At 40.9% G+C, this 23,716-nt stretch overlaps 2 protein-coding genes across 16 annotated transcripts in view; both read right to left on the reverse strand.

Annotated features, from left to right (window-relative positions):
- The window catches only part of LOC119020389 (filamin-B), a 64,314-nt gene extending 56,563 nt beyond the window's left edge, over positions 1-7,751 (reverse strand). Inside the window, exon 1 of one of the 2 annotated variants that reach the window (XM_037099644.1) lies at positions 7,310-7,751. In XM_037099644.1, coding sequence (XP_036955539.1) covers positions 7,310-7,601 — 292 coding nt within the window. In that variant the 5' untranslated portion in view covers positions 7,602-7,751. The remainder of the gene's footprint in view (positions 1-7,309) is intronic. The other variant, XM_037099643.1, reaches the window with a different exon arrangement.
- A 2,774-nt stretch (positions 7,752-10,525) lies between these two features.
- The window catches only part of slmapa (sarcolemma associated protein a), a 60,812-nt gene continuing 47,621 nt past the window's right edge, over positions 10,526-23,716 (reverse strand). For 10 of the 14 annotated variants that reach the window (XM_037099654.1, XM_037099655.1, XM_037099649.1 and 7 more), the window contains 3 exons: positions 20,956-21,127; positions 20,720-20,854; positions 10,526-14,091 (listed from right to left, as the gene is read on the reverse strand). In XM_037099654.1, the coding sequence (XP_036955549.1) occupies positions 13,996-14,091; positions 20,720-20,854; positions 20,956-21,127 (403 nt within the window). In that variant the 3' untranslated portion in view covers positions 10,526-13,995. Of the gene's footprint in view, positions 14,092-18,383; positions 18,472-20,719; positions 20,855-20,955; positions 21,128-23,716 lie in introns of all 14 variants that reach the window. The other 4 variants (XM_037099662.1, XM_037099651.1, XM_037099659.1 and 1 more) reach the window with 1 other exon arrangement.

Raw genomic sequence — 23,716 nt, forward strand, 5'->3', positions numbered from 1 at the left:
GCAGTACAGGCAGAGATGTTGTGACATTTAGTCCCTAGAATTTGTCAGATTCTCCTACATTTCTCAAAATACAACTCAACAGTATATTTAATGACACCTGCAGTTTGTGATACACGTTCTTTGTCACTGTCATTATACAAAGTGGCTGTGATCAATATATATCCGATGTAAAAACAATGTGATGAGCCTAAAAGAGATTCATGAGCTGAATCTGCAGCTTCCATCAGCTTTACAGAAGTCAGATGACTGTGATTTTTGTTTTGGGGCGTTCAGGTGCTGATGTCGGTCCAGCACAGCTTCAGCAGCCTCATCATCTCTAGACAGAAAGTGCTCTGAGCGCAACAGAGAGCAAAAAAAAACAAAAAACTAATCGTCTAATTCAGTGGAAATAAGCTGAATCACTTCTGCATATTAACAAGTAACAGATATATTTATACATGAATGAATGAATAAATATCTTCCAGGTTAAAACAGACTTCAGTGAGGAACTTTACTCTCAACGGCAACGCACCACTTCACTGCAGGCTAAAGTTACTGTTCAAAAACACAGCCTGAAGGCACCGACTGTGTGTGTGTGTGTGTGTGTGTGTGTGTGTGTGTGTGTGTGTGTGTGTGTGTGTGTGTGTGTGTGTGTGTGTGTGTGTGTGTGTGTGAGAGAATGAGGTCACAGAGTCTAATTGATGGTACAACTGAAAGCGTCAGATCCCGTTGGGCCTGTTCTCGTGTCTTCACCTGCTTCCTCTCTGCATGCTTCATTGGACCTTGTTAAGCTTTGTACTAGTGATACTAGTTGCATTGTGGGTAATGTAGGCGCCAGGTTTTAAAAAGGAGGAGGAATGTGTGGAATAAAAAGGTGATATCTCTGGTTTGGATGTATTGATTTGTGATTATGAGTGTTAGAGGAGAACAATGTGAGACCAGAGGACTGCTTAAAAATAAACATTTTTAAAAAACCCCTGCCGCCTACATTACCCACAATGCAGCTTAATCACTGAGTGGCAATTTATCAGATTACATGCAGCTTCTTCTGGAGCCACAAAGACATTATTCTACTTTTTCCACATGCACTTCACGAGACCTGTAAACACACTTTAATGTGTAATATTGGTGGAGTTGCCCTTTAATGCCACATTCGAAAGAACAAATCTAAAGTGTCACGTTGATGAGCCGACAGCCTGTTTCTCTGACCAGGGGCCACAAAATTAATCAACACCGTTTCAAAGACACTGGAGCAGCACTCAGCACCTTCTCCCTCTGATAATGATAATCATAAATTATAAAAAATCAGCAGCTGTCAAACCGGCACAAACAGGCAGAAATTGTTCTTCAGTGTCAGCGGTGATGCAACGCAACACCTGTCTGCACAAGCGGAGGGCCAACACCCTTTTAATACACAACACACACACACACACACACCTGGCACTCAACACCTTGGGCAACAGCTATCCATACTGGCAGCTTAAACACAAACACACAGGCTTTTGCAATCTCAGAGTGATGAAGTGTCGATGCAACTCTCCAAGAGTCTGCTGCTAACCACACCCACACACACCCACACACACCCACACACACACACACACACACTTTCATTCAGGGATGATTCCACTTTACCTTCGACAGGCTTTTTGTAAAAATCAATGCTTCGACTTCTACAAAGTTGAGGTCAAACTCACAGACATGAAACTAAAACCCGTCTTCCGCTAACAAATGTGCTCCAGTAACATGAGAGAACAACGGTTATCAGACAGAAACAGCAGAAGATGATGGACGAGGTTGATCCTCAGCTACAGTTACATCAGGAACAAACAGCTGGTGGATATGAAGCAGGGACCCCACACACACACACACACACACACACACACACACACACACACACACACACACAATGCCACACCCATACACCCACGTGAACTATGGATGTGTGAGCAGCTCCCTCAGATTATTCCCTCATGAGAACGATCAGATCAGGTTTTCTTTCTTCATTTAACCTAAATATTATCGTTCATCGTCTTAAAACATCTCAAAATACTTCACGTTGTTTTATCAGCTACTCTGAACCGACGACATGCTGCTGATGTTCGCTCGCGTCTGTTTGAGGGTTTGGGAGACCACAGCTGTGAAATGTGGTCAGATAGATTTCATCTGCTCTGTCTTTGGGTTGTCGACAGTTGTTTTTTAATGCAGCACAACCTCCACAAACACAAGTAACCACAGGACATGTATAGTAAGTTTGTAAAACCAAAGTCAACAAAAACACAAGGGTCAACTGTTGAGGATGACATTCAAATCTCCCAGCAGACAGTGAACGCAGCAGAGAGCGCAGGAACAAGTCGGTCTGAAGATTCAAGGAAAGCGGTGAAGAGAAGGAAACGTACACTGCTCAATGAATTTAAATAAAAACATCATGAATCTCCGAGTCTTTAACTCGACACATGTGCCGCTCAAAAATATTCCTCATCCTGTCTCCGTGTGTGTTACAGACAAAAGCCGGAGGGGCCCCCCTGAGGGGCCCCACGGCACGGCGAACCATTAACAAAAACACACACAACTGAAAAGAAGACGTTGAGTTACATCGGCAAACATCTCCTTCCCACGCTCTCCTTCTCTGCGTTTGTCTGTCGTGGAGGCGAGGTATCTGACAAACCAACGCTACCTGTGTAAACGCTCTGGATACCTGCCACAGTGTGCAGCTTCAGTTTAACAGGATATTATATTACAAACAACACGCGGCTTCTGAAACTAGTGAACATCTCCTGTGTGTGACGGGAGACACACCCTTCAGACGACACGCTGTCTCATTAATATTGTAAATATTCCCCCAAAACTACAGTCTCCTCCTTTAAGTCTCAAGAAATATGAATACACACTGTTTCATTCACAATTTCTTTAATAAAACGACCCCTATCGATGTTTTCTGATCCGTCTAGAGCTCTGAAAGCCGGTGCTGCCTCACTGTGTGTGTGTGTGTGTGTGTGTGTGTGTGTGTGTGTGTGTCCCACCCAGTCATTTCCTCCCTACTGTGGAAAATCAAGCCTCCACAGTTTTACATCACCGAACACACTCCGACCTCAGCTCCCAGCCATCACCGAGCACCGAGCAGCTCCAGTGTCTCAGGACGGGTTCAGAGTTTATTTTCAGGATTCAGTTTCAGTTCTGATTAAAGCAGAAAAGCTTCTGTTGAATCATCTGGATTTCAAGTGAACTCTCAAAACAGACGACTCATGAGCTGAGGCTGTATCTGGACCTCTGGAGGATCAGGTTTTGTCTCAGTCTGACTTTTAATCATTTAATTTTGAATAAAAGTACAAGTCAAAGATTACATGAAAGGACACGAAACTAGAATCATGAGCTCTAAAAAAAAGTTTTTCATCCCTCCACAAGCAGAGCTCGTCTGACCACAGGCCTGAGGTGATGTCACTAATAAACGGCCCGAGATGTTTCCTACATCAACGACAGTGTGAAGGTGTGGTCCGCTCCATCAGCCTGTTGACGGAGCAGCTGACGGAGGAGAGCGGAGCTGCACAAACAGATATCTGCAGACCCGAGGCTGCGTTCACAGACCGTCAGGTCCTGAAGAACTGCTTTAGTTTGGCAGAAAACAAAAAGAGATCATGGGCAGAGAGGCCGGACGCAGCTCGTCATGCTCGGAGACTTACACTGACACAAACACCACAGAAGAAGAAGAAGGAGAAGGAGAAGAAGGAGAAGGAGAAGGAGAAGGAGAAGAAGAAGAAGAAGAAGAAGAGTCACACCGAAGTTCACAAGATTAGTATCAGATTCATTTAACACAGACTCGTTTACCACATCTGTGAATCAATCTGTTCCCTTTTCATAATCAGAAATATGGAAAAATAAGAATAAATAACCTTCAAACAGAATCACTTCACATCAACTCTGTGAGGCTGAAACTAACCAGAACTTTCATCATCGATTCATCTGCGTGTTATTTTCAACATTAAGTCTATAACATTAGATTTTCCACAAAGACTTCTCATCTAAAGCCATCAGCAATCAGCAATGTTAAAGATTTTTGCTTTTAAAAAAAAAAGGGGGCACTGTGTAGTTTTGGAGAAGAAATTCAAACTCAGAATTTCAATATTCATGATATTAATGAGGTATTTTTTCCATAGCTGAACAAACAAGCTGTTCTCACAGGAAAATAAGCTCCACAGAACACATGTTGCTTTGTAGAGAATAAAAACTTTCCCTTGAAAAACTATTTTTGGACGCAAACAAAACGAGTCCGAGTTCTTAAATGCAACAGTGTTTTGTGATGATACAGCAAAACAAACAACTCGACTAAAAAACACGATTTCACCAGAAAAATCTGCTCGCACAAAACATAAAGAAAGCCAAGAAGCCGACATGACGATTCAGATCATGTTTACACAGAAACAGTCATATGATGGTGGAGACTCATCTGTCACAAAGTTTACTTTGTTGGTCTGCAGCAACAAAAAAGGAGGCAGAAAAACAACATTGTGTTCATTATTTTTGTTCATAAAAACTATTTTGATGAGGACGTCATTTTTTTGATCGACTGTGTCAGACGAGAGTTGGCAGCTGGGACAGAAAAACAAAGTGTCGAGCCAAGAAATGTGGTGAAATCCTCCGTCGTGTGTCGAGCGCCGTGATCTTAGATGAAGTTAGATCGAGTACTTCAATTCAACTTTAATGAGCGATTCATGCAGCGACGGGCGATTCAGAGCGTTCAGGGCCGAACACAGACGACGTCAAAACTCCAAATGTTACTCCTGCGACGGCCGGTGATGACAGACCGAGTAATCTGGATAGTGATGCAGAATTAAATATTCAGTGAGACGTTTAAAGTCCCTGAACATGTGCAGACGTAGATACACAGTCCTGGATGTTTTGCCAGCAGCATTTTTTTATGTACCAGCTCGATAACTAAAAAAAACAAAGCTTGTTTTCTGGTGAACGTATAAACAGGCGGATGATGTGAGCTGAGGACGTCTCTCTGCTCAGACTTCCTCTTTCCATTTTCCCCACTGCAGCTCTGTGATTCATCACACAGTCTGACGACAAGACTGTCTGAAACGAGATAATCACGCAGTCGGATGCAGACTGTGAACAACACCGTGTCTGAACCAACACCTGAATTTTCCTTTCTGAGTTTTCATATCAGCGTGTACGAGGCGACATGTCCGCCGATACTGATCTGTGATAGGCCGATATCAGCCAATAGCATCAAATCGCTCCGAATATCTCCAGTGAAAGTAACCAAGTACTGTACGTACAGCGAGTGCAATTTAGAGGTAATTATATTTGAGTATTTCCATTTTCTACCACTTTATACTTTCATGCTACGACTTCTTGAAAGGTAAATATTATTGTACTTTTACTCCTCTGAGTTTATCACGTAACTTTAATTCCTGGTTACTTTGCAGAAGACTTACTGCATCACAATAAAAATGACATTTCCTAAACCAATGAACCAAGGGCATTTATGATTCATGTTTAATCGATGGACTGCTGTAAAATATGAATCCCACTCTAACTGATAACTGGAGATGCAAGTATCAGCAGTTAAAACAGTTTTCAAACAGAAAAATCAGCCAACATACTGTATTCAATATAGTATTGATGATTAACCAATAAATCGACTGTTACGATCAATTAAAAGTCAGCTTAAAAACATCCTTAATTTAACTTAAGTATTACTTTTGTGTGTTTTCGTCACACGGTGTAAGATGCATCCATCACTTTCATTACAGAAGCTTCACAACACTTTAAAAAAAAAAGACGTGAATGGAAAAACACCTGCAACTTCTCACAAACTTCGGGCACAACAGTGACTCAGCACTGAAACTGTTATCTGCAGAGCAAATATTCAGGAGAAAAATGACTGATAGTGCAGTCCCGGGCGTGTGGAAGCCAAAACAGCATTAATTAAAATCATCGGTGTACTAATTGTGTTTGGACCTCAACAACAAGCAGCTTGTTAAAGAGAAGTATGCAGCAGGTGGAGGCTCCTTGCAGCTGACAAACCACATTAACAGCTCGGTGTGTGTTTCAGGGGGGTGGAGGGTGAAATATTTTCATGTTCGTACACAAACTGAGAAGCTTCAGCTCTCCACATGAAGCCGGGCCTCATGACCACAGGTGTGTCTCCTCTCTGTGGGCGGCTGCTCATTAAAACACACTCTGCTGTTGTCATGTAGACACTCTGCACCCACAACATGCCAAACCCCATCCAGAAATCTGTCAATTTAATCTCTGCTGTTGACAACGGCATACGTTTCATCAGTAATGAGTGCTGAACCAATCTGCAGTCTGACTGCTTCTCTAATTAATCCTCACTTTAATGAAACTGAAAGATTTGAGTGGTGATTTAGTTCTGGCTCTCCAGATAAGGTGAGACACAAATATGACTATTAATTACAAAAAACTAGGTTGAATATTGGTTAAGTGTATGCCGAATTGAAGATTAGGACATGCAAACTCTTAAGATATTCCCTCCCATTTATTAAAATTATTCTAAAGTCTAGCATAAGCGAGAATACTTTAAATCACATATTTCTTAAATTAAGTTTGGCAATGAGTTTCCGTCACGCTGCACGTACAGGAGATAACGGAACCCAAACTGACTAAAATCAGAACAAATCTCATTTAAAAGTTTAATTCAAGTACCATCATGTCTTCTGCCAGGCAATAAACTATCATCAACCGGCTGATTCGGGTTTACATTGTGGTTAGACATGTGGGAAACTTTTACACAATAGAAAGGAAAACTGTGAGGATTGAACTTTGGTCTCTGGAAACAGCACATGGATATTATTGTGAAACACAAGTAAGTTCAGAAACGTCCTGCATTACTGTTTATTTTAACTCAATCAAAAGCCTTAACTTCATTAAAATATCAACTTTTAAAAGAGGTTTTCTTCTTGATTCCCAGCGCAGCCTGACACCTAGCTAGCGACGGCGTGACCCACTCACAAAACCTCAGATTTCACAAGGAACGTAGTTTGTTGGCGTGTTACATGTATGCCGAATTAAAAAGTGAATCAAACTGGTTCAAAAATAACCAATTCATCATAATGTGTAATATGTATATACATGTGTAAAAGGCATTTCAACTTAAAAATGCTAGATTCTTAAAGGCAGTTCGTACTTTCCAGGACAGAAAACGGGGGAGTGTTTGGGCTGTAAAAACTGGGAGGAAAACACTTTACTGGGACGAGAAACATTATTACTGTCATCATCCGTGTCGTGTGCAGTCACACCGCTCCTGTGGACTTCTGGACCTGGAGAGAAACTTCCAGACGAAATGAATGGAGCCGTTACTCACCGATGGAGACCAGCTTGATGTTCTCCTTCTCCAGGAACTCCAGAGCCACCGACACGTTCTCCAGCTTCATCTGGCCGAAGTTGGGCCTCGTGTGGTACTTCTTGTACATCTTCTTCTGGCTGAGGACCTCCAGCAGGGCGATGAGCCTCAGGCCGTCGCCCAGGTCCAGCTGCAGGTCCGCGATCCGCTTGTTGACGCACTTCAGGTGCTCGTTGGTCCAGCGGGTGAAGGTGTTCTGCTGGATCTTCTTCCACGGGGCGTCCTCCGCCAGGTCCTTCTCTGTGGCCGGCATGTCTGAAGCGGCTCTGCTCGGTGGATAATCTGTGACGGTTCTGGTTCCGACTGCGGGGGTTAAATGTGACCGAGTGTCCGGTGAACGTGTTGTTTCCTCGGAGCCTGAATGAGGTTTGAAGTTTTTCTCAACCTCACGGAGACTCACTGGCTGCCGAGGCGTTCAGGTGCTACTCTTAAAGCTCGGAATTTTCCACTTTCTCCTTTGTGGCCAAACAGAAAGATGGCACCCTCAGTGTTGCGTTACTGCCTCCCTCTGGATTTAACTCTCATCACCTGTAGCTCTCATGAAACTAGATACCTATTTTCTTCCCTTCACACTAACATCAGATGATTTACTGAAGTAAAAAAATACTCACACAATGCTGTAAGAATACTAGATTACAGGAAGTGTGAGAAAATTACCCATAAACCATATTTTACCATATAGAGTAAGTCAATATCCTCCTATAAATTAAATTAAATTGTGCTCTAAAATAAAATTTGTCTTGGATAATTAACCACTAACTAAAATTATACCATGAATATAATAAGTAAAAGTACAATATTTGCCTCAAAAATTTAGCCGAGTGTGAAGTACAAGTACCTCAAAATTGTACTTAGATGTACTCAGTTACATCCCATCACTGCTTTTTACATTCAACCAGAGTACCAAAGTACAAACCTCATCAAAGAATAATCAAATCCTCATAAGACAAATGACAGAAGTTTTAGTTTTCTGTGTGAATCAGCAGCTCCGTCACTGTCAAGCTGAATTATTGATCTGCTCTGTTATTTGCAGATCGATTCGTTGATGTTTTTCACCTTCTGACTCACACGATCAATAAAGATATTGCACATACACAGTATATTTATATTTTATTCTCTTTTTTTTCTCCCTCTTAGTTTTTTCCTACACACAGTTTTGTTTCTCTTGTGCTGCTCTGTGTAATTGATCGTCTTCACCAGAGGATCAATGAAGGTTTGATGTGATCAGCTTCATATTTTATAGTTCGGACCTGAACTGTGAACGAAGTGAGTTTGTGCTTGTCTGAAGTCAGACTATTTAATCTGATGTTCAGACAGCATCAACCCAACCCTGCACGACAAGTCTCAACACACACACACACACACACACACACACACACACCCTTCTTTGTGCTGATTGTGTAGTTCTGAGAATTCAGACTGTTTTAATTGTTGTATTTTATTTAATGAGATAAACAGTCAGATTCTGTACTTTTAAAGATAATTCTGTGAGATACCAGATTAAATTATGAGCTTTTCAGTCAAAATGAATTTGTGTTATAAGGTTCAAGATAATTTATGACTTCTTTTAAGTTGCCCTAAATAGTCACAATCATGATTTTGTCATCGTAGCTTGTGCTCTTAATTCACTGTGTCATTTCTTCATATTTCTTCTCCTCTTCTTTCTCTTCCTGAAAAAGAAAAACTCCTTTTGTCCTCCCGAGTATGTAAAAGTCAAACAACCTGCTGTTTTTTTTAAGATTCACTCTTCTGGTCACATTTAAGGATAAAAGATGATCTTTGACTTTGTGTTCTTATCATCTTAAATATCAAAGCATGGGGAAATATATTACACAAGAACAACAACAGATCCTCAAACAGATGTGACTTCATGTTTTCACAGACTTTTCGCCTCAAGCTTTGAATTTTTAAACATCAGTCAACACGCGTCGTATTTTACTCTCCTGCTCTTTTTCGTCGACATTTAACTTTCAGATGACTATTTTTAAACTTCAGAGTGGTAAGTAAGAATGAAAACCTTGTGTGAGACGTATTTTTTTCTGATTCAGCACCAGACTTCATGACAAACAGCCTCAGAGCTGCGAGCTTAAGCGCCGATTCCTCCTGCGTGTTTCAACCGTCTCGTAAAGATGACCTCATGCTCCTGCTGGATGATTGATGCGTGTTTGTCGTGTGAAGACGCTCAGCTAACATCAGAGTACACACACACACACACACACACACACACACACACACACACACACACACAGGTTCAGGCCTGTTTAATGGTGTCCTCTTTCTTTCTCTCTCTGTGTGGAGATTAACTCAGAACTCTGCTTTAGGTTTGAGCTACTTCTACTTTAAACTTGGAGTATTTCCATTTAACGCGACTGTAAACTTCTACTTCACTACATTTATGTGACAGGTGTAGGCAAGTCTTATCACAGCACTAAACTTAATTGTTCATTTATCTTCTAATATCTGAAAAATAACCACAATATTCCATTTTAGATTTTATTTTTATTCCCTGTCGGGTTGAAGAGCTCAAGATTGTTCCTGGTCTTGGACCTCTTTTTGAAGGCATCGCTTTCATCTCAGAATCAAATGAATGACTTAAACTCCAGTCAAGACCAGAGCGACAGGAGCATCACTGCATGGAATAATTAATGACACATATAAGATGAAAGTCACCCAGAAAACTTGACGCTGGCACATAAATTGTGACGTTTTAGGTGGAGGGTAAAACACGGAAAAGTGAGTGTTCAAGCTTTTGCTCGCAGAAATCCAAGTGAAATTTCATCAACATATTACATTCAGTGTGTCATGCAGCGGTCCTGACTTTGTCTCGGTTTAGGTGGTCACGACTGCCACACAGATTCCCAGTTCACTTATTTACAACCTTGACATGAAAACAGGGTGATCCATCTGAGATTTAAGATTAGGAAATGGTGAAATTTTCAAATCAAACAGGGCTCACAGTGCTTCTAAAGACTCGGACTACACCAGACGGGCTGGTTTCATTGGGCCATTTTATAGTGTTTGTTTGTTTGTTTGTCCAACTTTCCATCAGCAAGAGGTTGAGAAGATAATGACTGATTGTACATTTTTGGGTGGATTTTCCCTTTAAACCCTGATCGAAGACCATGATGGTTTAATTTTCAGCTCTGTGAATGAACGAATGAGCACACAGGAAGCCGGTTTGGTGGGTCAGCTTGCTACAACTTTAATCCAAACGTTGCTCTGCATATGCATCAATACATCATCATCATCATCATCTTCATCATACTGTCTCCTCTACATAGCTCCCTCTCATATCTCTAAACAATTTTAACAAAATAAGTCTAGTAGCACATCATTCAATAACATTTTATTTTACAATTCTCTCTCTGTACTGTAGTGTTTTTCTCTTTAAACATCAGGAATATTTGTTTGTATTTACTTATTTCATTTTCTTAAACACGGAGACAAGACAGAGTACACGGACGATGACAAACGCTGCACATGAGTCCAGAGTGTGAACCGACACACACACACACACACACACACACACACAGAGAAAACACACTTCGAAATACTTTAATGTGTGTTAAAAAACATTTCAGCGCATGTCTGAAGAGTTTAGAGTTTGTCTGGAGAGAATCTGAACCCAGCTCTGTGAAGCTCGTCACTTCAGAGGGTGGAAGGTTAAAAAAATCTTTGTTCTTTAACGTCGTGTTCGTTCTTGAAGACGGCGCCAGATTAAAGTTTGATTTTTTTTCCTGAAGTTCACAGAAACGCGTTCTATCAGAACGATGGTGGAAATCAAAAGATGGCTCGTGTCATCTGGACATTTTCAGTCATAACTCCGTCTCGACGAAGAGTCAGCTCACTTGTCGTTTCATCCGTACCAACTCTGTGACAGGTGAGCTGACTCCTGGTTGAAGAAGGTCATGATCAGGAGTTGAAAGCTCTGGAAGAAGCTACAGAAACATGACGAAGTACAGCGTCTCTCCACTCTTAACACTCACAGACTTCTCACGGTCCAATAAACCAAGTGCGCATTTGTGTGTGTCCATCAGAGAAGGCGTGTGCACGCGCGTGTGTGTGTGGTTGTGCACGTTTGCCCGCACACATACACAAACTGTGGTGTTAGTTACATCAGAGGCACTTTGACCCCCTTTTTCTGTGTGAAATCAAAAGAAAGAAAAATAAAATCAGATTTTCATTTTAATAATAATTTGGCTTCAAGTTTTTAACCCCCGACCCAAGACTCCCCTGAAAAAACAAAAACAAAACAAAACAAAAAAAACACAGAGAAAAACACCATGTTAGACGTCCAACATGGCCGACTAATACCAGAACAGAACAGAGCAGGACTTCCTGAAACCTGTGACACTTTCCAACAGAACCAGTTGCCGACAGGACAGATCGGATCACCGTTTATGTGCTTCATTTGTTCTCCAACAGCCTCAATTCAGATTTAGTTTGGAGCTGATTTTCATGAAGTATCAACGCAGTATTTTGATGTGGATTTACTTTAGTGTTCTGAGAGAAAGAGCTGAAATTTGATGTTGACTGACATGACCATGTAAAATAAAAATGTTTAATATAGACAGGACCGTCACAATTTCAACAAATAAAATCTTGAATGCTCTTAACTTTTAACTAAAACCGAATTTGTCTGACTGACTTTGAATGCACCAAAATCTCCAGTCAATCCATCTGAGCTGCTATAATTTAATTAACTTAACGTTATTCGTTATATTTTTTGAGTGATAGCAACTTAAAAAAAAAAAATTGTTTGAAGACCCGTCGAAATGATTTGGATTATTTTGTCACTTTCTTCTGAGATTTTACAACCTAAACAATCGATCAGCTGAAAAAAAAAATCCTCTACAGATTCAAACTGAACTGTGAAATGATTCAAGCAGTGAGCTGAGGACAGACGGTTTGAATTTAAGATAAAATTCTGCCTCAAATTGGTTACTTATCAATTAGTTTGCTATAATTTCATTAAACATTTCAACACTTTAAAAAAAAAGCAACACGTAACAATTCACAATCCCAACAAACAGGGGGCAGCAAATCACCAGAATAACTGCTAACTGATGCTAAATATATTCTGTTTTGTGCGGTCATGGTAAAATGTACATCATGGCGGTCTTCAGTACCAAAGATTGGGTCGTGGGTGCAGCTGGGTGCTCTGACACGACAGGACACACATCAAAAGGCTCAATCTGGCTGGAACTGAAGGTTTTGGAAAGGTCGTCCCAAAGTCCTGAGTTGAACGAGTGGGCTGTGTGAGGAAACCGGTCTGAGCCAGGAAGCTAACAAATTTAGTTGGACTGGACAGATTCTGTGGTTAGAAATCCGGCCAGAAGCTTTCAGATGGCCATCAGAAGCACCTAATTCAGCTGAAAGTTGGTCAGGGGACATCAGCCAAACTTATTTTCAGAAGACCAATAATAAATTCATTGCTGAACCAAACGTCTGTAGCAGAGTAGTTTGTGTTCCTGCCTGAGAGCCACCATGATGTACATGTTCTTTACAAGTGTGTGGTAACGAATGTACGTCCATGACTGTTTCTACTGTTAGCTCAGTTAGCTGTGCAGCTAGCTGTTAGCATGCTAACTTCAGCTGATATCTCTTAACACAACACACAGACGTCTTTGACATTATGTTAACACCAACACTGCTTCACATTCTGTTGATCATCTTAGTTAGTTTATGAATGTTTGAACTGAAATTGTTATATATTGACTCTTTAAGAATATGCACCATGTCGGCACATCATCAACTTGAATACTGGAGCTATTAAACTTATATTTGGCAGACGGCCCATCGAAACAACAGCAGCTTAAAATCTGGTAACAGATGTGAGGGCCGTTCTTATTACAGTTTCTAATTTGCCTTAGTGGTGCATATCACCAAACGAATGAGCGTTTAACAGTTCCCTGGCTTTAAATATGAGCAGTTATTATCCGAAAATGAATGACAGTGCTTTGAAAAAGCTGCTTTGACAGATGACTCTTAGCAGAGACATTTTTTAGGATGCAGGTGAGAGCAGAAGATTTGAATTAAAGCTGAATTTGGAGGTGGTTTGAGAGCAGGACGAGCACGTTTCTCAGTACAGACACTGAGGAGCTGTTCTTCAGTGCTGAAGGTGAAACAAACTGACTGCAGCCCAGTCAGTCAGTCTGCTAACTGATTCCAAAAGCCGATCAAATCCATCAGTACTTTTGGAGACGCTCCATCAGCAAACAACATACCCGCCTGTTTTCAGTGATGAACATCGATCGTGTTCCCCGACTGGACTGAAGCTGCTGGAAAGCGTTTTGTTCGACTCCGTCCCGTCCGTGTACGATGGGACGGGCGTGAACGTCAAGATTGGCCTGCTGGAGAACGTTTTGTTACCCAGAAATCAGCAGAGAGACAAAAACCAAAAAAAAAAAAAAAGCCCCCACCACAGCCGAGAGAGAGCCGAGAATAAAAACAATTCTCCCCGCCGCAGAAAAATAAAACACACAAAAAACAAAATAAACCAAGAAGCATCTGAATCCTCTGTAGAAACCACAACCTTTATATTCCCTCTACAATTATGTACAATTAGACTTTATACAAGTAAAGCAGTGATGCTCTCCTCACAGCGCTCTCTCTGTGTGTGTGTGTGTGTGGTGTTTGTGTGTGTCCTAGGTGGAGCTGCTCTTGGAGAGGTTGGGGTAGAGGACGGCTGCCGTCACGGCGACCATCACTGCGATGACCGGCATCCAGGGGCTCCAGCCGCTCTGCCCGAGAGAGACGATCACACAGACACGAGAGACAGAAAGAGAAATCCTGTTAGTTGCGTCGTCAAGTCTGAACTTCAGGCCTCAAACTGACCGAAACCAGGAAAGAGAGAAGGAGGAAAGAAGAAGAAGAGAGAGAGAGACAAAGACCAAGAGGGAGAGAGAGAGAGAAAAGAGGACTGCAGAAAACAGAAGAAAAAAAAAAGCAAGCCAAAGTCCAAAAGATCCTATTTTTGATCACTAGTGTTATTTATCCAATTAGGAAGTTACTGAAGAGGGTGTGCACATTAATCACCGGCACGGCTGCTCAGTTACAGTCTGTAACTGTCCTCACGCTCCTGAAAACTGACAATTAGTCATCAATTCATCGTTACCATCTCAACCCTCAAGAATGTCAGACCGCTCTTAAATCTAAATAAAATACTTGACATTTGATCTCAAAAACACAGTAAACAGATTTATTTCCACTGCTTTTTTTCCCCCCAGAAGTTTGCTGCTCCCACGCAAAAAGAATGAAAGAAGAGTCGCTTCTTTTCCTGGAGTTACCGCAAATTACATCACCTCTGTATGACGTGATAATGGAGATAATAACAAGTGGGTTTTATTGAAAGAACTGTAAGCGTTTGTTTACAGATATACTCACATGAGTCTGAACTGATACGAGTGAATGAGCCGGATAAACAACTAAAAAAAAACAAACATTTTAGTTAACTGAAGAGCTCTGAGGAGGAGGAATGAGGCTGGGAGTCGTCTGCCTTCACCAAGTGTTGTGTTTGTATTATGATGTTTATTCTGAACTTTTTAATGTTGCTCCCGATGAATGCCCACCTATACTATAATAACAAAAAAAATAAAACTAATAACCCATTAAAACTAATTAAAAGTAAACTGAAAAGAGCAAACTCCCTCTGTAAACTATACTGACCTAAAAACCAAAAATTAAAAACCAACTCCAACAAAGATCGTCTGTTTAACAAGTACAACGGAGCAAAATGAGAATTTCATGTCGCAATTATCCCGGCCAAAATAATGCAAATTTAAAGTTTCATCCCAATAATCATCCAAACCTGCCTGAAACTATTAAAACAGCACAAAAACACACTGGATTCATGTAACCTTACATTTTGTTTAACGTCACAGATGGAGAATCAAAATAAATCGACAAACTAATTCAGGACTGTCATTAATTTGACACATTTTATTCATGAATGTCCCGATAATTAAAATTTACCACAAACAACTTACATGTGCTGAGTGTTTTTAATCTCGACTTTGATAAAATCTCATATTGTCCGATCCCTGATGACGAGTGTTTCAGTTTCAGCTTTTTTTGGAGCTTCATGAACATCCATCTAAACATCTGCATCTTCCAAGACCACAACACTGATCACAGACTAATAAAATAACAATCAAAATCTGTGTGGTCATATTTTTATCAGCAAGGCCTGCAACATGTTAAATTAAGAATAAACTTTATGATTTTCTGATGTGAAGAAATCAATTGTCTATCTGCATCAATTATAAGCAAGCTGTGTTGTAAATAAGCATGTGTGATTATAGATTATCATCCTTTCCCACAACTCATGCACCAAAAATTACTGGCTTAACACAGAAAAATAAAAAATCGAATCTTTTGGGACTTTAGGAGAAGCAGAGGAGAGCAGGATATAAGAATAATAAAAAAAAATAAAAGGTAAAATCAAAAAACACAGCTGGAAGCAGCAAAATAAACGAGGCCGAGGTAGAAACCTGAGTAGAAAAACAGAACAGTTACAGACCAGTTTTCCTTCACAGCATACGACTGGAAACGCTGGTCAGACACTCACAAATAAAAACAGACAAGCAGCACAACACAGGACGGACATGATGGACACAATGATCGATGTTTAACAAATGAAGGGGGAAAAAAAAAAAAAGATCCGCAGCTGCAGGGACAGTCAATGAAACAGTAAACTGGTCGGCAGGCAAAGACTGAATCAGATGGAAGATAACTCAGATTAAGCTGCAAACTGGATGCAAGAAAAGAGAAAAGTACAACAAACGCTGTCACAAGAGAAACTGATGCATTAAAGGAAATAAAAGTAATAATAAAGAAAAAAAAAAAAGCACCAACACCCTGAAAGTGAGAGGGAAGAGACAACGAGTGAATGAATGAAGGGGATGAATGCAACTGAAGAGGAAGTCAGAGGAGAAGAGGAGCAGCGACTCTTTAAAGGGATTCACCTCAAGACTCACTGAGCTTCATACCAACAGGATATCCAACACTGTCAACATCCAATTGTAGGCGCTCTGTCTGGTATAAATGAATACATCTTGCTTTTGTCTAAATATGCTCTGAACTTTATTTCATTTAAGTGTTTCCTCCTTGGCCTGAGCTCTCGCGCTCTGCAGACACGGTGTGTTTTTTGTTCTGTTTTCTTAATAATCTGCTTTTCTTCTCAGCCAGATGCTACGAGTTTAACGCTCTCACTGTACAGATCAACTGGTCACAACATGGAGCTCACACTGAATTAAGCACAGTGTCAGTTACGTCTCGTGATACTTCCAATAAAGTTTATTAAAACAAGACGGCTGCTTCCTGAATGTTGACATTAAGAGACAAAACGCAGCATCGCTTTGTGCAATTCTACCACAAACAGACAGCATGAAAATAGAATAATTAGGCTCAGATGTCTGGTTGCTGTAGAGAATATGTTCAGTTCTGTATTACAGAAATTTTAGCCACAACATATAAAATACTATTCCAATACATTATAACAAGCTTAGCTGAATTCATGTGACAGCAGCCATGAGAGAACAGCTCGTACTGCAAGACAGAAGAACTTCTGACATGGCAGAAAACATTCAAATGATTAAATCAGGCATCATGAACTCAAACTCAAACTGAAACCATCAACAATTACTTGAAAATTATGTGAAAATTTTGCCCGATTCTTTAATTAATCTGTTGTAACCAATTCAGGTCTAAATCTGTAACGTTGAAGAGGCGACGTTTGGCTGCTTTAGGGAATTATGGAGCCTTTTGTAAACATGAAACGACATATTTGAAGATTCATCTCTTACTTAAGAACTGATGGGACGACTGATTATTTAATTACCACTGTTAACTTTTTAAAAATATACAGTGCAGTGCTAACAAAGCTTCGTCTTGTTTGAGCTCGTCCCTTTAAAGAGCCGACCTCAGTGTTAGCAGCAGTAGAGCAGAAGCAGAAGACTGACACCCATGCAGTTAAAGCTGCTGAAACCAGGAAACAAAGACAGACCACCGCGATGATGATGATGATGATGACGGAGAAGATGAAGATGAGGAAGATACTCAGTCGTAAAGGGAAGAGTAGGAGGTGTGAAGAACGTCCTGCTGATCAGAATTCAGGGTTCAGCACCAACAGTCTGGTTACTGTCAAGTAACAGCAGTCAAGTAAATGAAAAAAATTCATCCAAACTTTACCTTCCTGGTTCTTAACGTCATGATTAACTACTTAGGGAAAAGTCTTACACAATGTTTTAGATGATATTTGCAATCATAGCAAATTTAGCTGCTTTGGTTGATGTTAGGGATTTAAATTTTTAAGTTTCTTGACTTTGTTGACACCCAAAACTGAGCTGGGTAGAAATTTGTGGACATGAAGGTGCTGTAAAAAATTAGAGCGCATCTAACAATACTTAATTTCTTGGATGCAAAGTGTTTGATATAAAATTAAGTCAGCATCACTACAGTTTTTGTATCACTTATCAGGTTATCTACAGGTATGAGACATTTAAATTAAATATGTTTAAAAGACCTTTTCAAGATAGTTTCAACCAGATTCAAGACTTCTGGATAAATAATACAGGCAAATATAAAAGGTATGTAGTATAACATATGTGGTCTCATGCAAGGACTATAGTTACTACATCAAGTTCAGTTAAGTAATGTTTTGCAGGTAAGTGTAAATATAAAATTTGTTAGGTTCAGAAGCAATCATAAATGTGGACTTTCACAGTGAAGAGCTTTAACCTAAAAAAATAGTTATTGGCAGCATATAAGACCACACTAACGGCGTGCTGTAAATGACTCTTTATAGGAGCACTAAAGGTTAAAGGTCATGTCGATGGTTTGGATCATTGTAGCCAAAGGAAGACTGCAGTTACTCTTCCATCTTGTTCTCATATTTCTCAACATGTTACCCTGAACTCATCACAGATCAGGACGATGTTTTCACCTCGGTCATCTTTCCTTCCACAGATGATGGACAGATGGAGGCAACAGAGAGACAGACAGAGAGACAGACTGATGTCATGTCGGTGTGTACCTTTCTACCACAACTGGCCGAAACACCAGTAGAGCAGAGCCAGGACAAGGCCAATGAATATGGCTTGGACAGGCTGCAATATGGATGGCTAGAGGGAAGGGAAGGAAGGGGGGGGCGGGGGAGGAGGAGGAGGAGGAGGAGGAGAGGGATAAGAAGAAATCAGCCAGCAAATCAACCAAAACCAACATGGAGGATGGAGCAGCTACAGCGAGGGAGGGAGGAGGGGGGGAGAGAGAGAGAGAGCGAGAGAGAGAGAGAGAGAACGAGAGAGAGAGAGAGAGAGAGAGAGAGAGAGAGAGAGAGAGAGAGAGAGAGAGAGAGAGAGAGAGAGAGAGAGAGAGAGAGAGAGAGAGAGAGAGAGAGAGAGAGAGAGAGAGAGAGAGAGAGAGAGAGAGAGACCGAGAGAGAGAGAGAGAACGAGAGAGAGAGAGAGAGAGAGAACGAGAGAGAGAGAGCGAGAGAGAGAGAGAGAGAGAGAGACAGACAGACGGGGGGATTTGTAGGTTTGTATCTGGCAGCAGTTTCTACAAAGCAACACGGCTATCTCCACACACTCAACAGCCACATTGAGCAAACACCACCCGTCACCAGGCAACATTTTCCTGCCGGACATCAGCACATTTAACTTTCTGCACCAGGACGTCTCATTAACACTCAGAAAGAGCTCTCTACCAGCTGCTGGCTGACTGTGATAACAGGCCAGCGTCAAGTCTTAAGAATCTGATCTGATCTAACAAAACAGAAGTTATCTTAAAATGTTAAATGTTTCTTAACTCGGGTGCCAATTAAGATAAATACTGGACTTTTACAGGATAATTCTAGGTTATTAAAGCTTGAGAATCTTTCATGTTTAGTCCCATAATTTCTGTCACTATAAATCAAATTGTACTCACAGTGATAGCTGAGATCTGGGAACACACTGACAACAGATGTTTGATAAGGAAAAATGACACATGGCAAACACTTGCGTCGTCTATCAAAACCCCCAGCTGTCAGGTTTCCATCTGAGTGTATTGGAGGTTTAGAGGATGAGGCAACATTAAATTAATGAGATCAACCAACGTACGTTGGACACCACATGTATAAATGCACTCAATCTTTGTTTTATTGATGTGATGTGTGGAGAACTGCACCGATTGTACACAAGTCTGTTTATAAGTCAAGTAGAACACTACTGCATGTGAAAAAATAATAAAAGGTTATTTGTTGCTCCAGTGGGAGCTGTGAGAAGATAAAACGCCTCAAGTGATGTCACTTAATCCTGTTAATCATCTCTAGATGTACAACAATCTGTGTGCACACAACTACAGTAAGTATAGAAGTAAGGAAGGAAGTGGTTCTGTAAACTGTGATGGATATTTTAAAGTGCACTTCAGGTCGTAATTTTAATGATAACCAACGAGCCACAAGACTTCATCTTCTTCACCATGTTCCCAGATCTCAGCTATTACCTAGGAGTGCTTTAAGTGAACTGAAAGAAATGATGGACAAAACTATCAAAATAAGATTGAAGCTTATATTAAACAGAAATTATCCTTCTGAAATCTCAGTCCTGTGAATGCCAGGACTCTTATTCTGAAGAGCTCTAGAGAAACAAACCCTGAGGAATGAGACAAACATCTACGGCCACATCAACAAAAAGACTAAAGAGGAGGACGAGCTGATGACAGATAGATGAGAGAGAAGAGGAGGAGGAGGAGAGGAAGAGGAGGCTGCTCCGCCTCGCTTGTCATCTTCAGATTTTCTGATTTGCATTTTCACAAAGAAAAACTAACAGCTGTTATCTATCAACTCTGGATGAAAACACAGGAGAAACAATGTCACAAGACGTCACCTCAGCTTAACTGTCAGTGTAGCTGAATAAAAAACAAGTTTCTATGTTCATTTATGTTTTAATCGAGTTGCAGAAATCTACTGGAATCACTTAAAAATGTGTCACTATTGTGTTATTATTCATCACTTCTATTAGATTTCGTTAACTACTATCAGTCCTATTTGTTAGTTGTCAAGACTTAAGAATCATTCACGATTCAAACAACACTGGATGGTGAGACTTTTGTGTGTCCACAGTTAGGGGTGTCGTTAGGGGTTGTGAACTAGAGGTGCCAGGTGGGGGGGGCGGCTAGAAAGTCCGAGACTGCCACAGTGTCCATGAGACAGTCTGGTGCTTCTCCTGCATTAATATTTAAACATTAAACCCCCAAACTGTGGGAGGAAACATCAAGTAAACAACAGCTGAATATAAAGCAAACAACAACAACAAAGGTTACAACACAAACACCTGATATAGTCTTTGGTTTTAGTGTGTGCGTGTGTGCGTGTGTGCGTGTACTCACGGAGCTGGTCTTGTCCTGCAGCAGCTTCAGGCTGCTCCTGCACTGCTCCAGCTCCTGGTGGATGTTCAGCTTCTCCTTCTCTGTCCTCTCGTAGCGCTGACGGAGGTCCAGCAGCTGAGACTGCGTGTCTTCATACTGAACGGACGCACGCACAAACAAGCACACAGTTACCATCTATCACATCTTCACCATTAAATATCCTTCAAGTGACTTCATCTGAAAAAGGGACTGTGTACCTCTCTCTGCAGTGTGTGTGTGTGGGCCTGGGCCTGGTCCAGCTGGGTCTTCAGCCTGCTTGCGTCCTGCAGGTGTTGATTCTCCAGAGAACCCAGTTTGTCCTGCAGAACCTCCTCCCTCTTCTCCAGAGACTCCAGACTGCTGCTGAGGACCTGACTCTGCTCCCTGGTGCTGCAAACACACACAAACATGGACACACAAACACACACACAACAACCATGTCCAGTCATTAACCACCAGAATACAAGAATTCACTATTCTGTGATCCTAAGAATTGAACACAGGACAACATTTGGGAAACTCAAGTCTTCATCTCCAACACACTTCATGGTAACACAGGTTATGTTTTGTATATGATTTGTCTGTTATTTTCATCGAGATTCCTCATCTGGTTTTTACTCACTGGAATTTTTCAAAATACTTTCACTGTCTGTGAGTAACTGAAACTCAATTTCCTGTACATAGCACAAAAGTAATTTATTTTCCATTTTCTCATATTAATTTTGGGCCACAATAAAGACAAAACACGTTCTGCAGGGATCAGTTCCTGCACACCGTGGACTTCAGGTCACGAAGATCAGACTGTTTATTTTTCCTCCTGCTCGAGCTCCAGCTGACTGACCACATCTGTCTTAAAAATGTGGTCAGATGTGGGTACATCATGTGTCAAAGGGGCGATTTCATTTAACAGTTAAGATTTTGATCTGATGGGACGTTTTCCTGGCCTGGAGGAAGCTTCGTCTTTGTGACACACACACACACACACCCCGTGCTGCCTTGTAAAAGTCGTCAGCTTCACAATAAAAGCTTTTTTGTCATGCAAGAGTTGTATTTGTCATTTCTAAGTGAAAATAACAGTTAATGCTTTAAGTTGCAGTTTGCAGTGTGTTTAAGCCTCAAATGCCTGCATGTAGGTAACATTTACTGCCCGAGTCTTGCTTGTGTTGTACGTTAGAGAAACCCGAAAATGATCAGTTGGGTGTTACGGATCAAGTCACCACAGACCACAAGTTATTGTCAGATATCCTCACCTCACTGTGACTGATAGAACCCAGTTCATCCACTGTTTCTCTCCCCCCCGACCAGATTGTTATGATTAATCAATCATTAATCAATCAGTCACAGTCTGCGCTGAATCAAACGGATCTGGACACATCTCATCTCGTGATGGATTTAGTTTTTACAATAAGATATGAACAGCTGCCTCACTCTGCAAGTATGTGGTCCTTACTGTCTGATAAACAACCTCTGCTATTATACCTGAAGGCTGATGTTATATTTCATAAAAGGTATAATTATTCATTCTGAAGGGCAGACGGTCTGTATTTTAGGTCAGCTGGCAAGCCTACATAATAATACAGAGTGGGAAATCATAGTTTATCTCACATAATTTGCATTCAGTGCGTGTACCTGAATCAGATAACACATGCTTATGTTGGGGAACATTTGAGACACATTTTGCTTTGCTGCTCTCTTTGTTTTGAGCTGCTGAAGGTAAATATTTGCACTAATATGACACTGTGTTGCATTCAGCTACATCTCTGATCAGTTCAAGATGTTTAGGAAGTAGTTTTATGCTGTACAGCATCTCAGCAGGGATGAGACAGCGAGCCGCAGCTGACATCTGCACTTTTACTGGAGCGGTGCATCACAGGTATTCGTGAGATGTGCTGCCAGCGGCTCCTGCAGTTTATTGGAAACGAGTGAAAACATCGAGCGCAGTGATGTTTGCTTTCCATGGAGATCAGACAGAGCATAGACCTGCAGCCCGTGAACCCGCTGACTCATCGGTCTGGTTCAGTCAGCTGTCAGTCAGCTGTCGACCTGTTCTACCTGAATCAGCTGGACACCATGTCTCCTCCTGTCCATCTCATTCACCGTCTTTCTTTTAATGCTGAATACAAACTCTGAAGCCGTCAGGACCTGAGAATCTGGCGGCGCTCCTGTCAGTCGCCTTGAGCCAGAATTCATCAATTGCATCACGGCTGACACAAAGACTTTCTGTCCAGTTTGGATGTCCACCCTCACACAGCTGGACACGCATTCCAGATATGTTCCAGGATGATACTCAGCTTTACATCTAATTAAGAGTTTGGAGACTTTTTAAGATGTACTTTAAGTTTGAAGTCTAATATATTAAAGCAATTTACTGTAGTTTAATACAAAATATGTATTATAGTAAAGTTTCTATCATAGTGTTTGTCTTTCTTTGACATGGTCAGAATAAAATCGGTGACAGATTCCTTTGAAAGAATAAAAAAAAAAAAAAAAATCTCAAATGCTTACAAGTGATTTCTCTTCTGCTGGAGTTTTATACAAGTACATTTTTAATTTCTCATTCAAAAAATATAAAGCAAGGAGTGCTGCTTGGGTGTGGAAAATGTCCCTCGATGTTCTTCTGGTCCTCTTCATTTTAGGGATCGTGTTGATTCAGAATCAGTGAAAAAGTTTGAGCCACTCAAGAGGGAACTGAGTTAAAGAGCCTTTAATTTATCTTGGCTGTACATTCCTGATGAAGGCTTTAATGGCTGAAACACATTTTTACTGTTGATATGCCTTGCTAGCCAAGATAAGTTAAAGGCCTTTTAACTTTTACCCTTTTGAGTGCCTTATATTTTAATTTCTAGCTTTCATGTGTCTGAGACTGAAACAAATAATGTATTTTTAATGGTTGACTGGGTGAGCACCTGTGTATATTTTGATGTTTGAGGCTTCAGAAAATCCTCCAAGAGAGAAGAACAATTATTCTTAAGGGGACAA

The sequence above is a fragment of the Acanthopagrus latus genome, chromosome 6 (genome assembly GCF_904848185.1).
Source record: "Acanthopagrus latus isolate v.2019 chromosome 6, fAcaLat1.1, whole genome shotgun sequence".
Classification (NCBI taxonomy): domain Eukaryota; kingdom Metazoa; phylum Chordata; class Actinopteri; order Spariformes; family Sparidae; genus Acanthopagrus; species Acanthopagrus latus.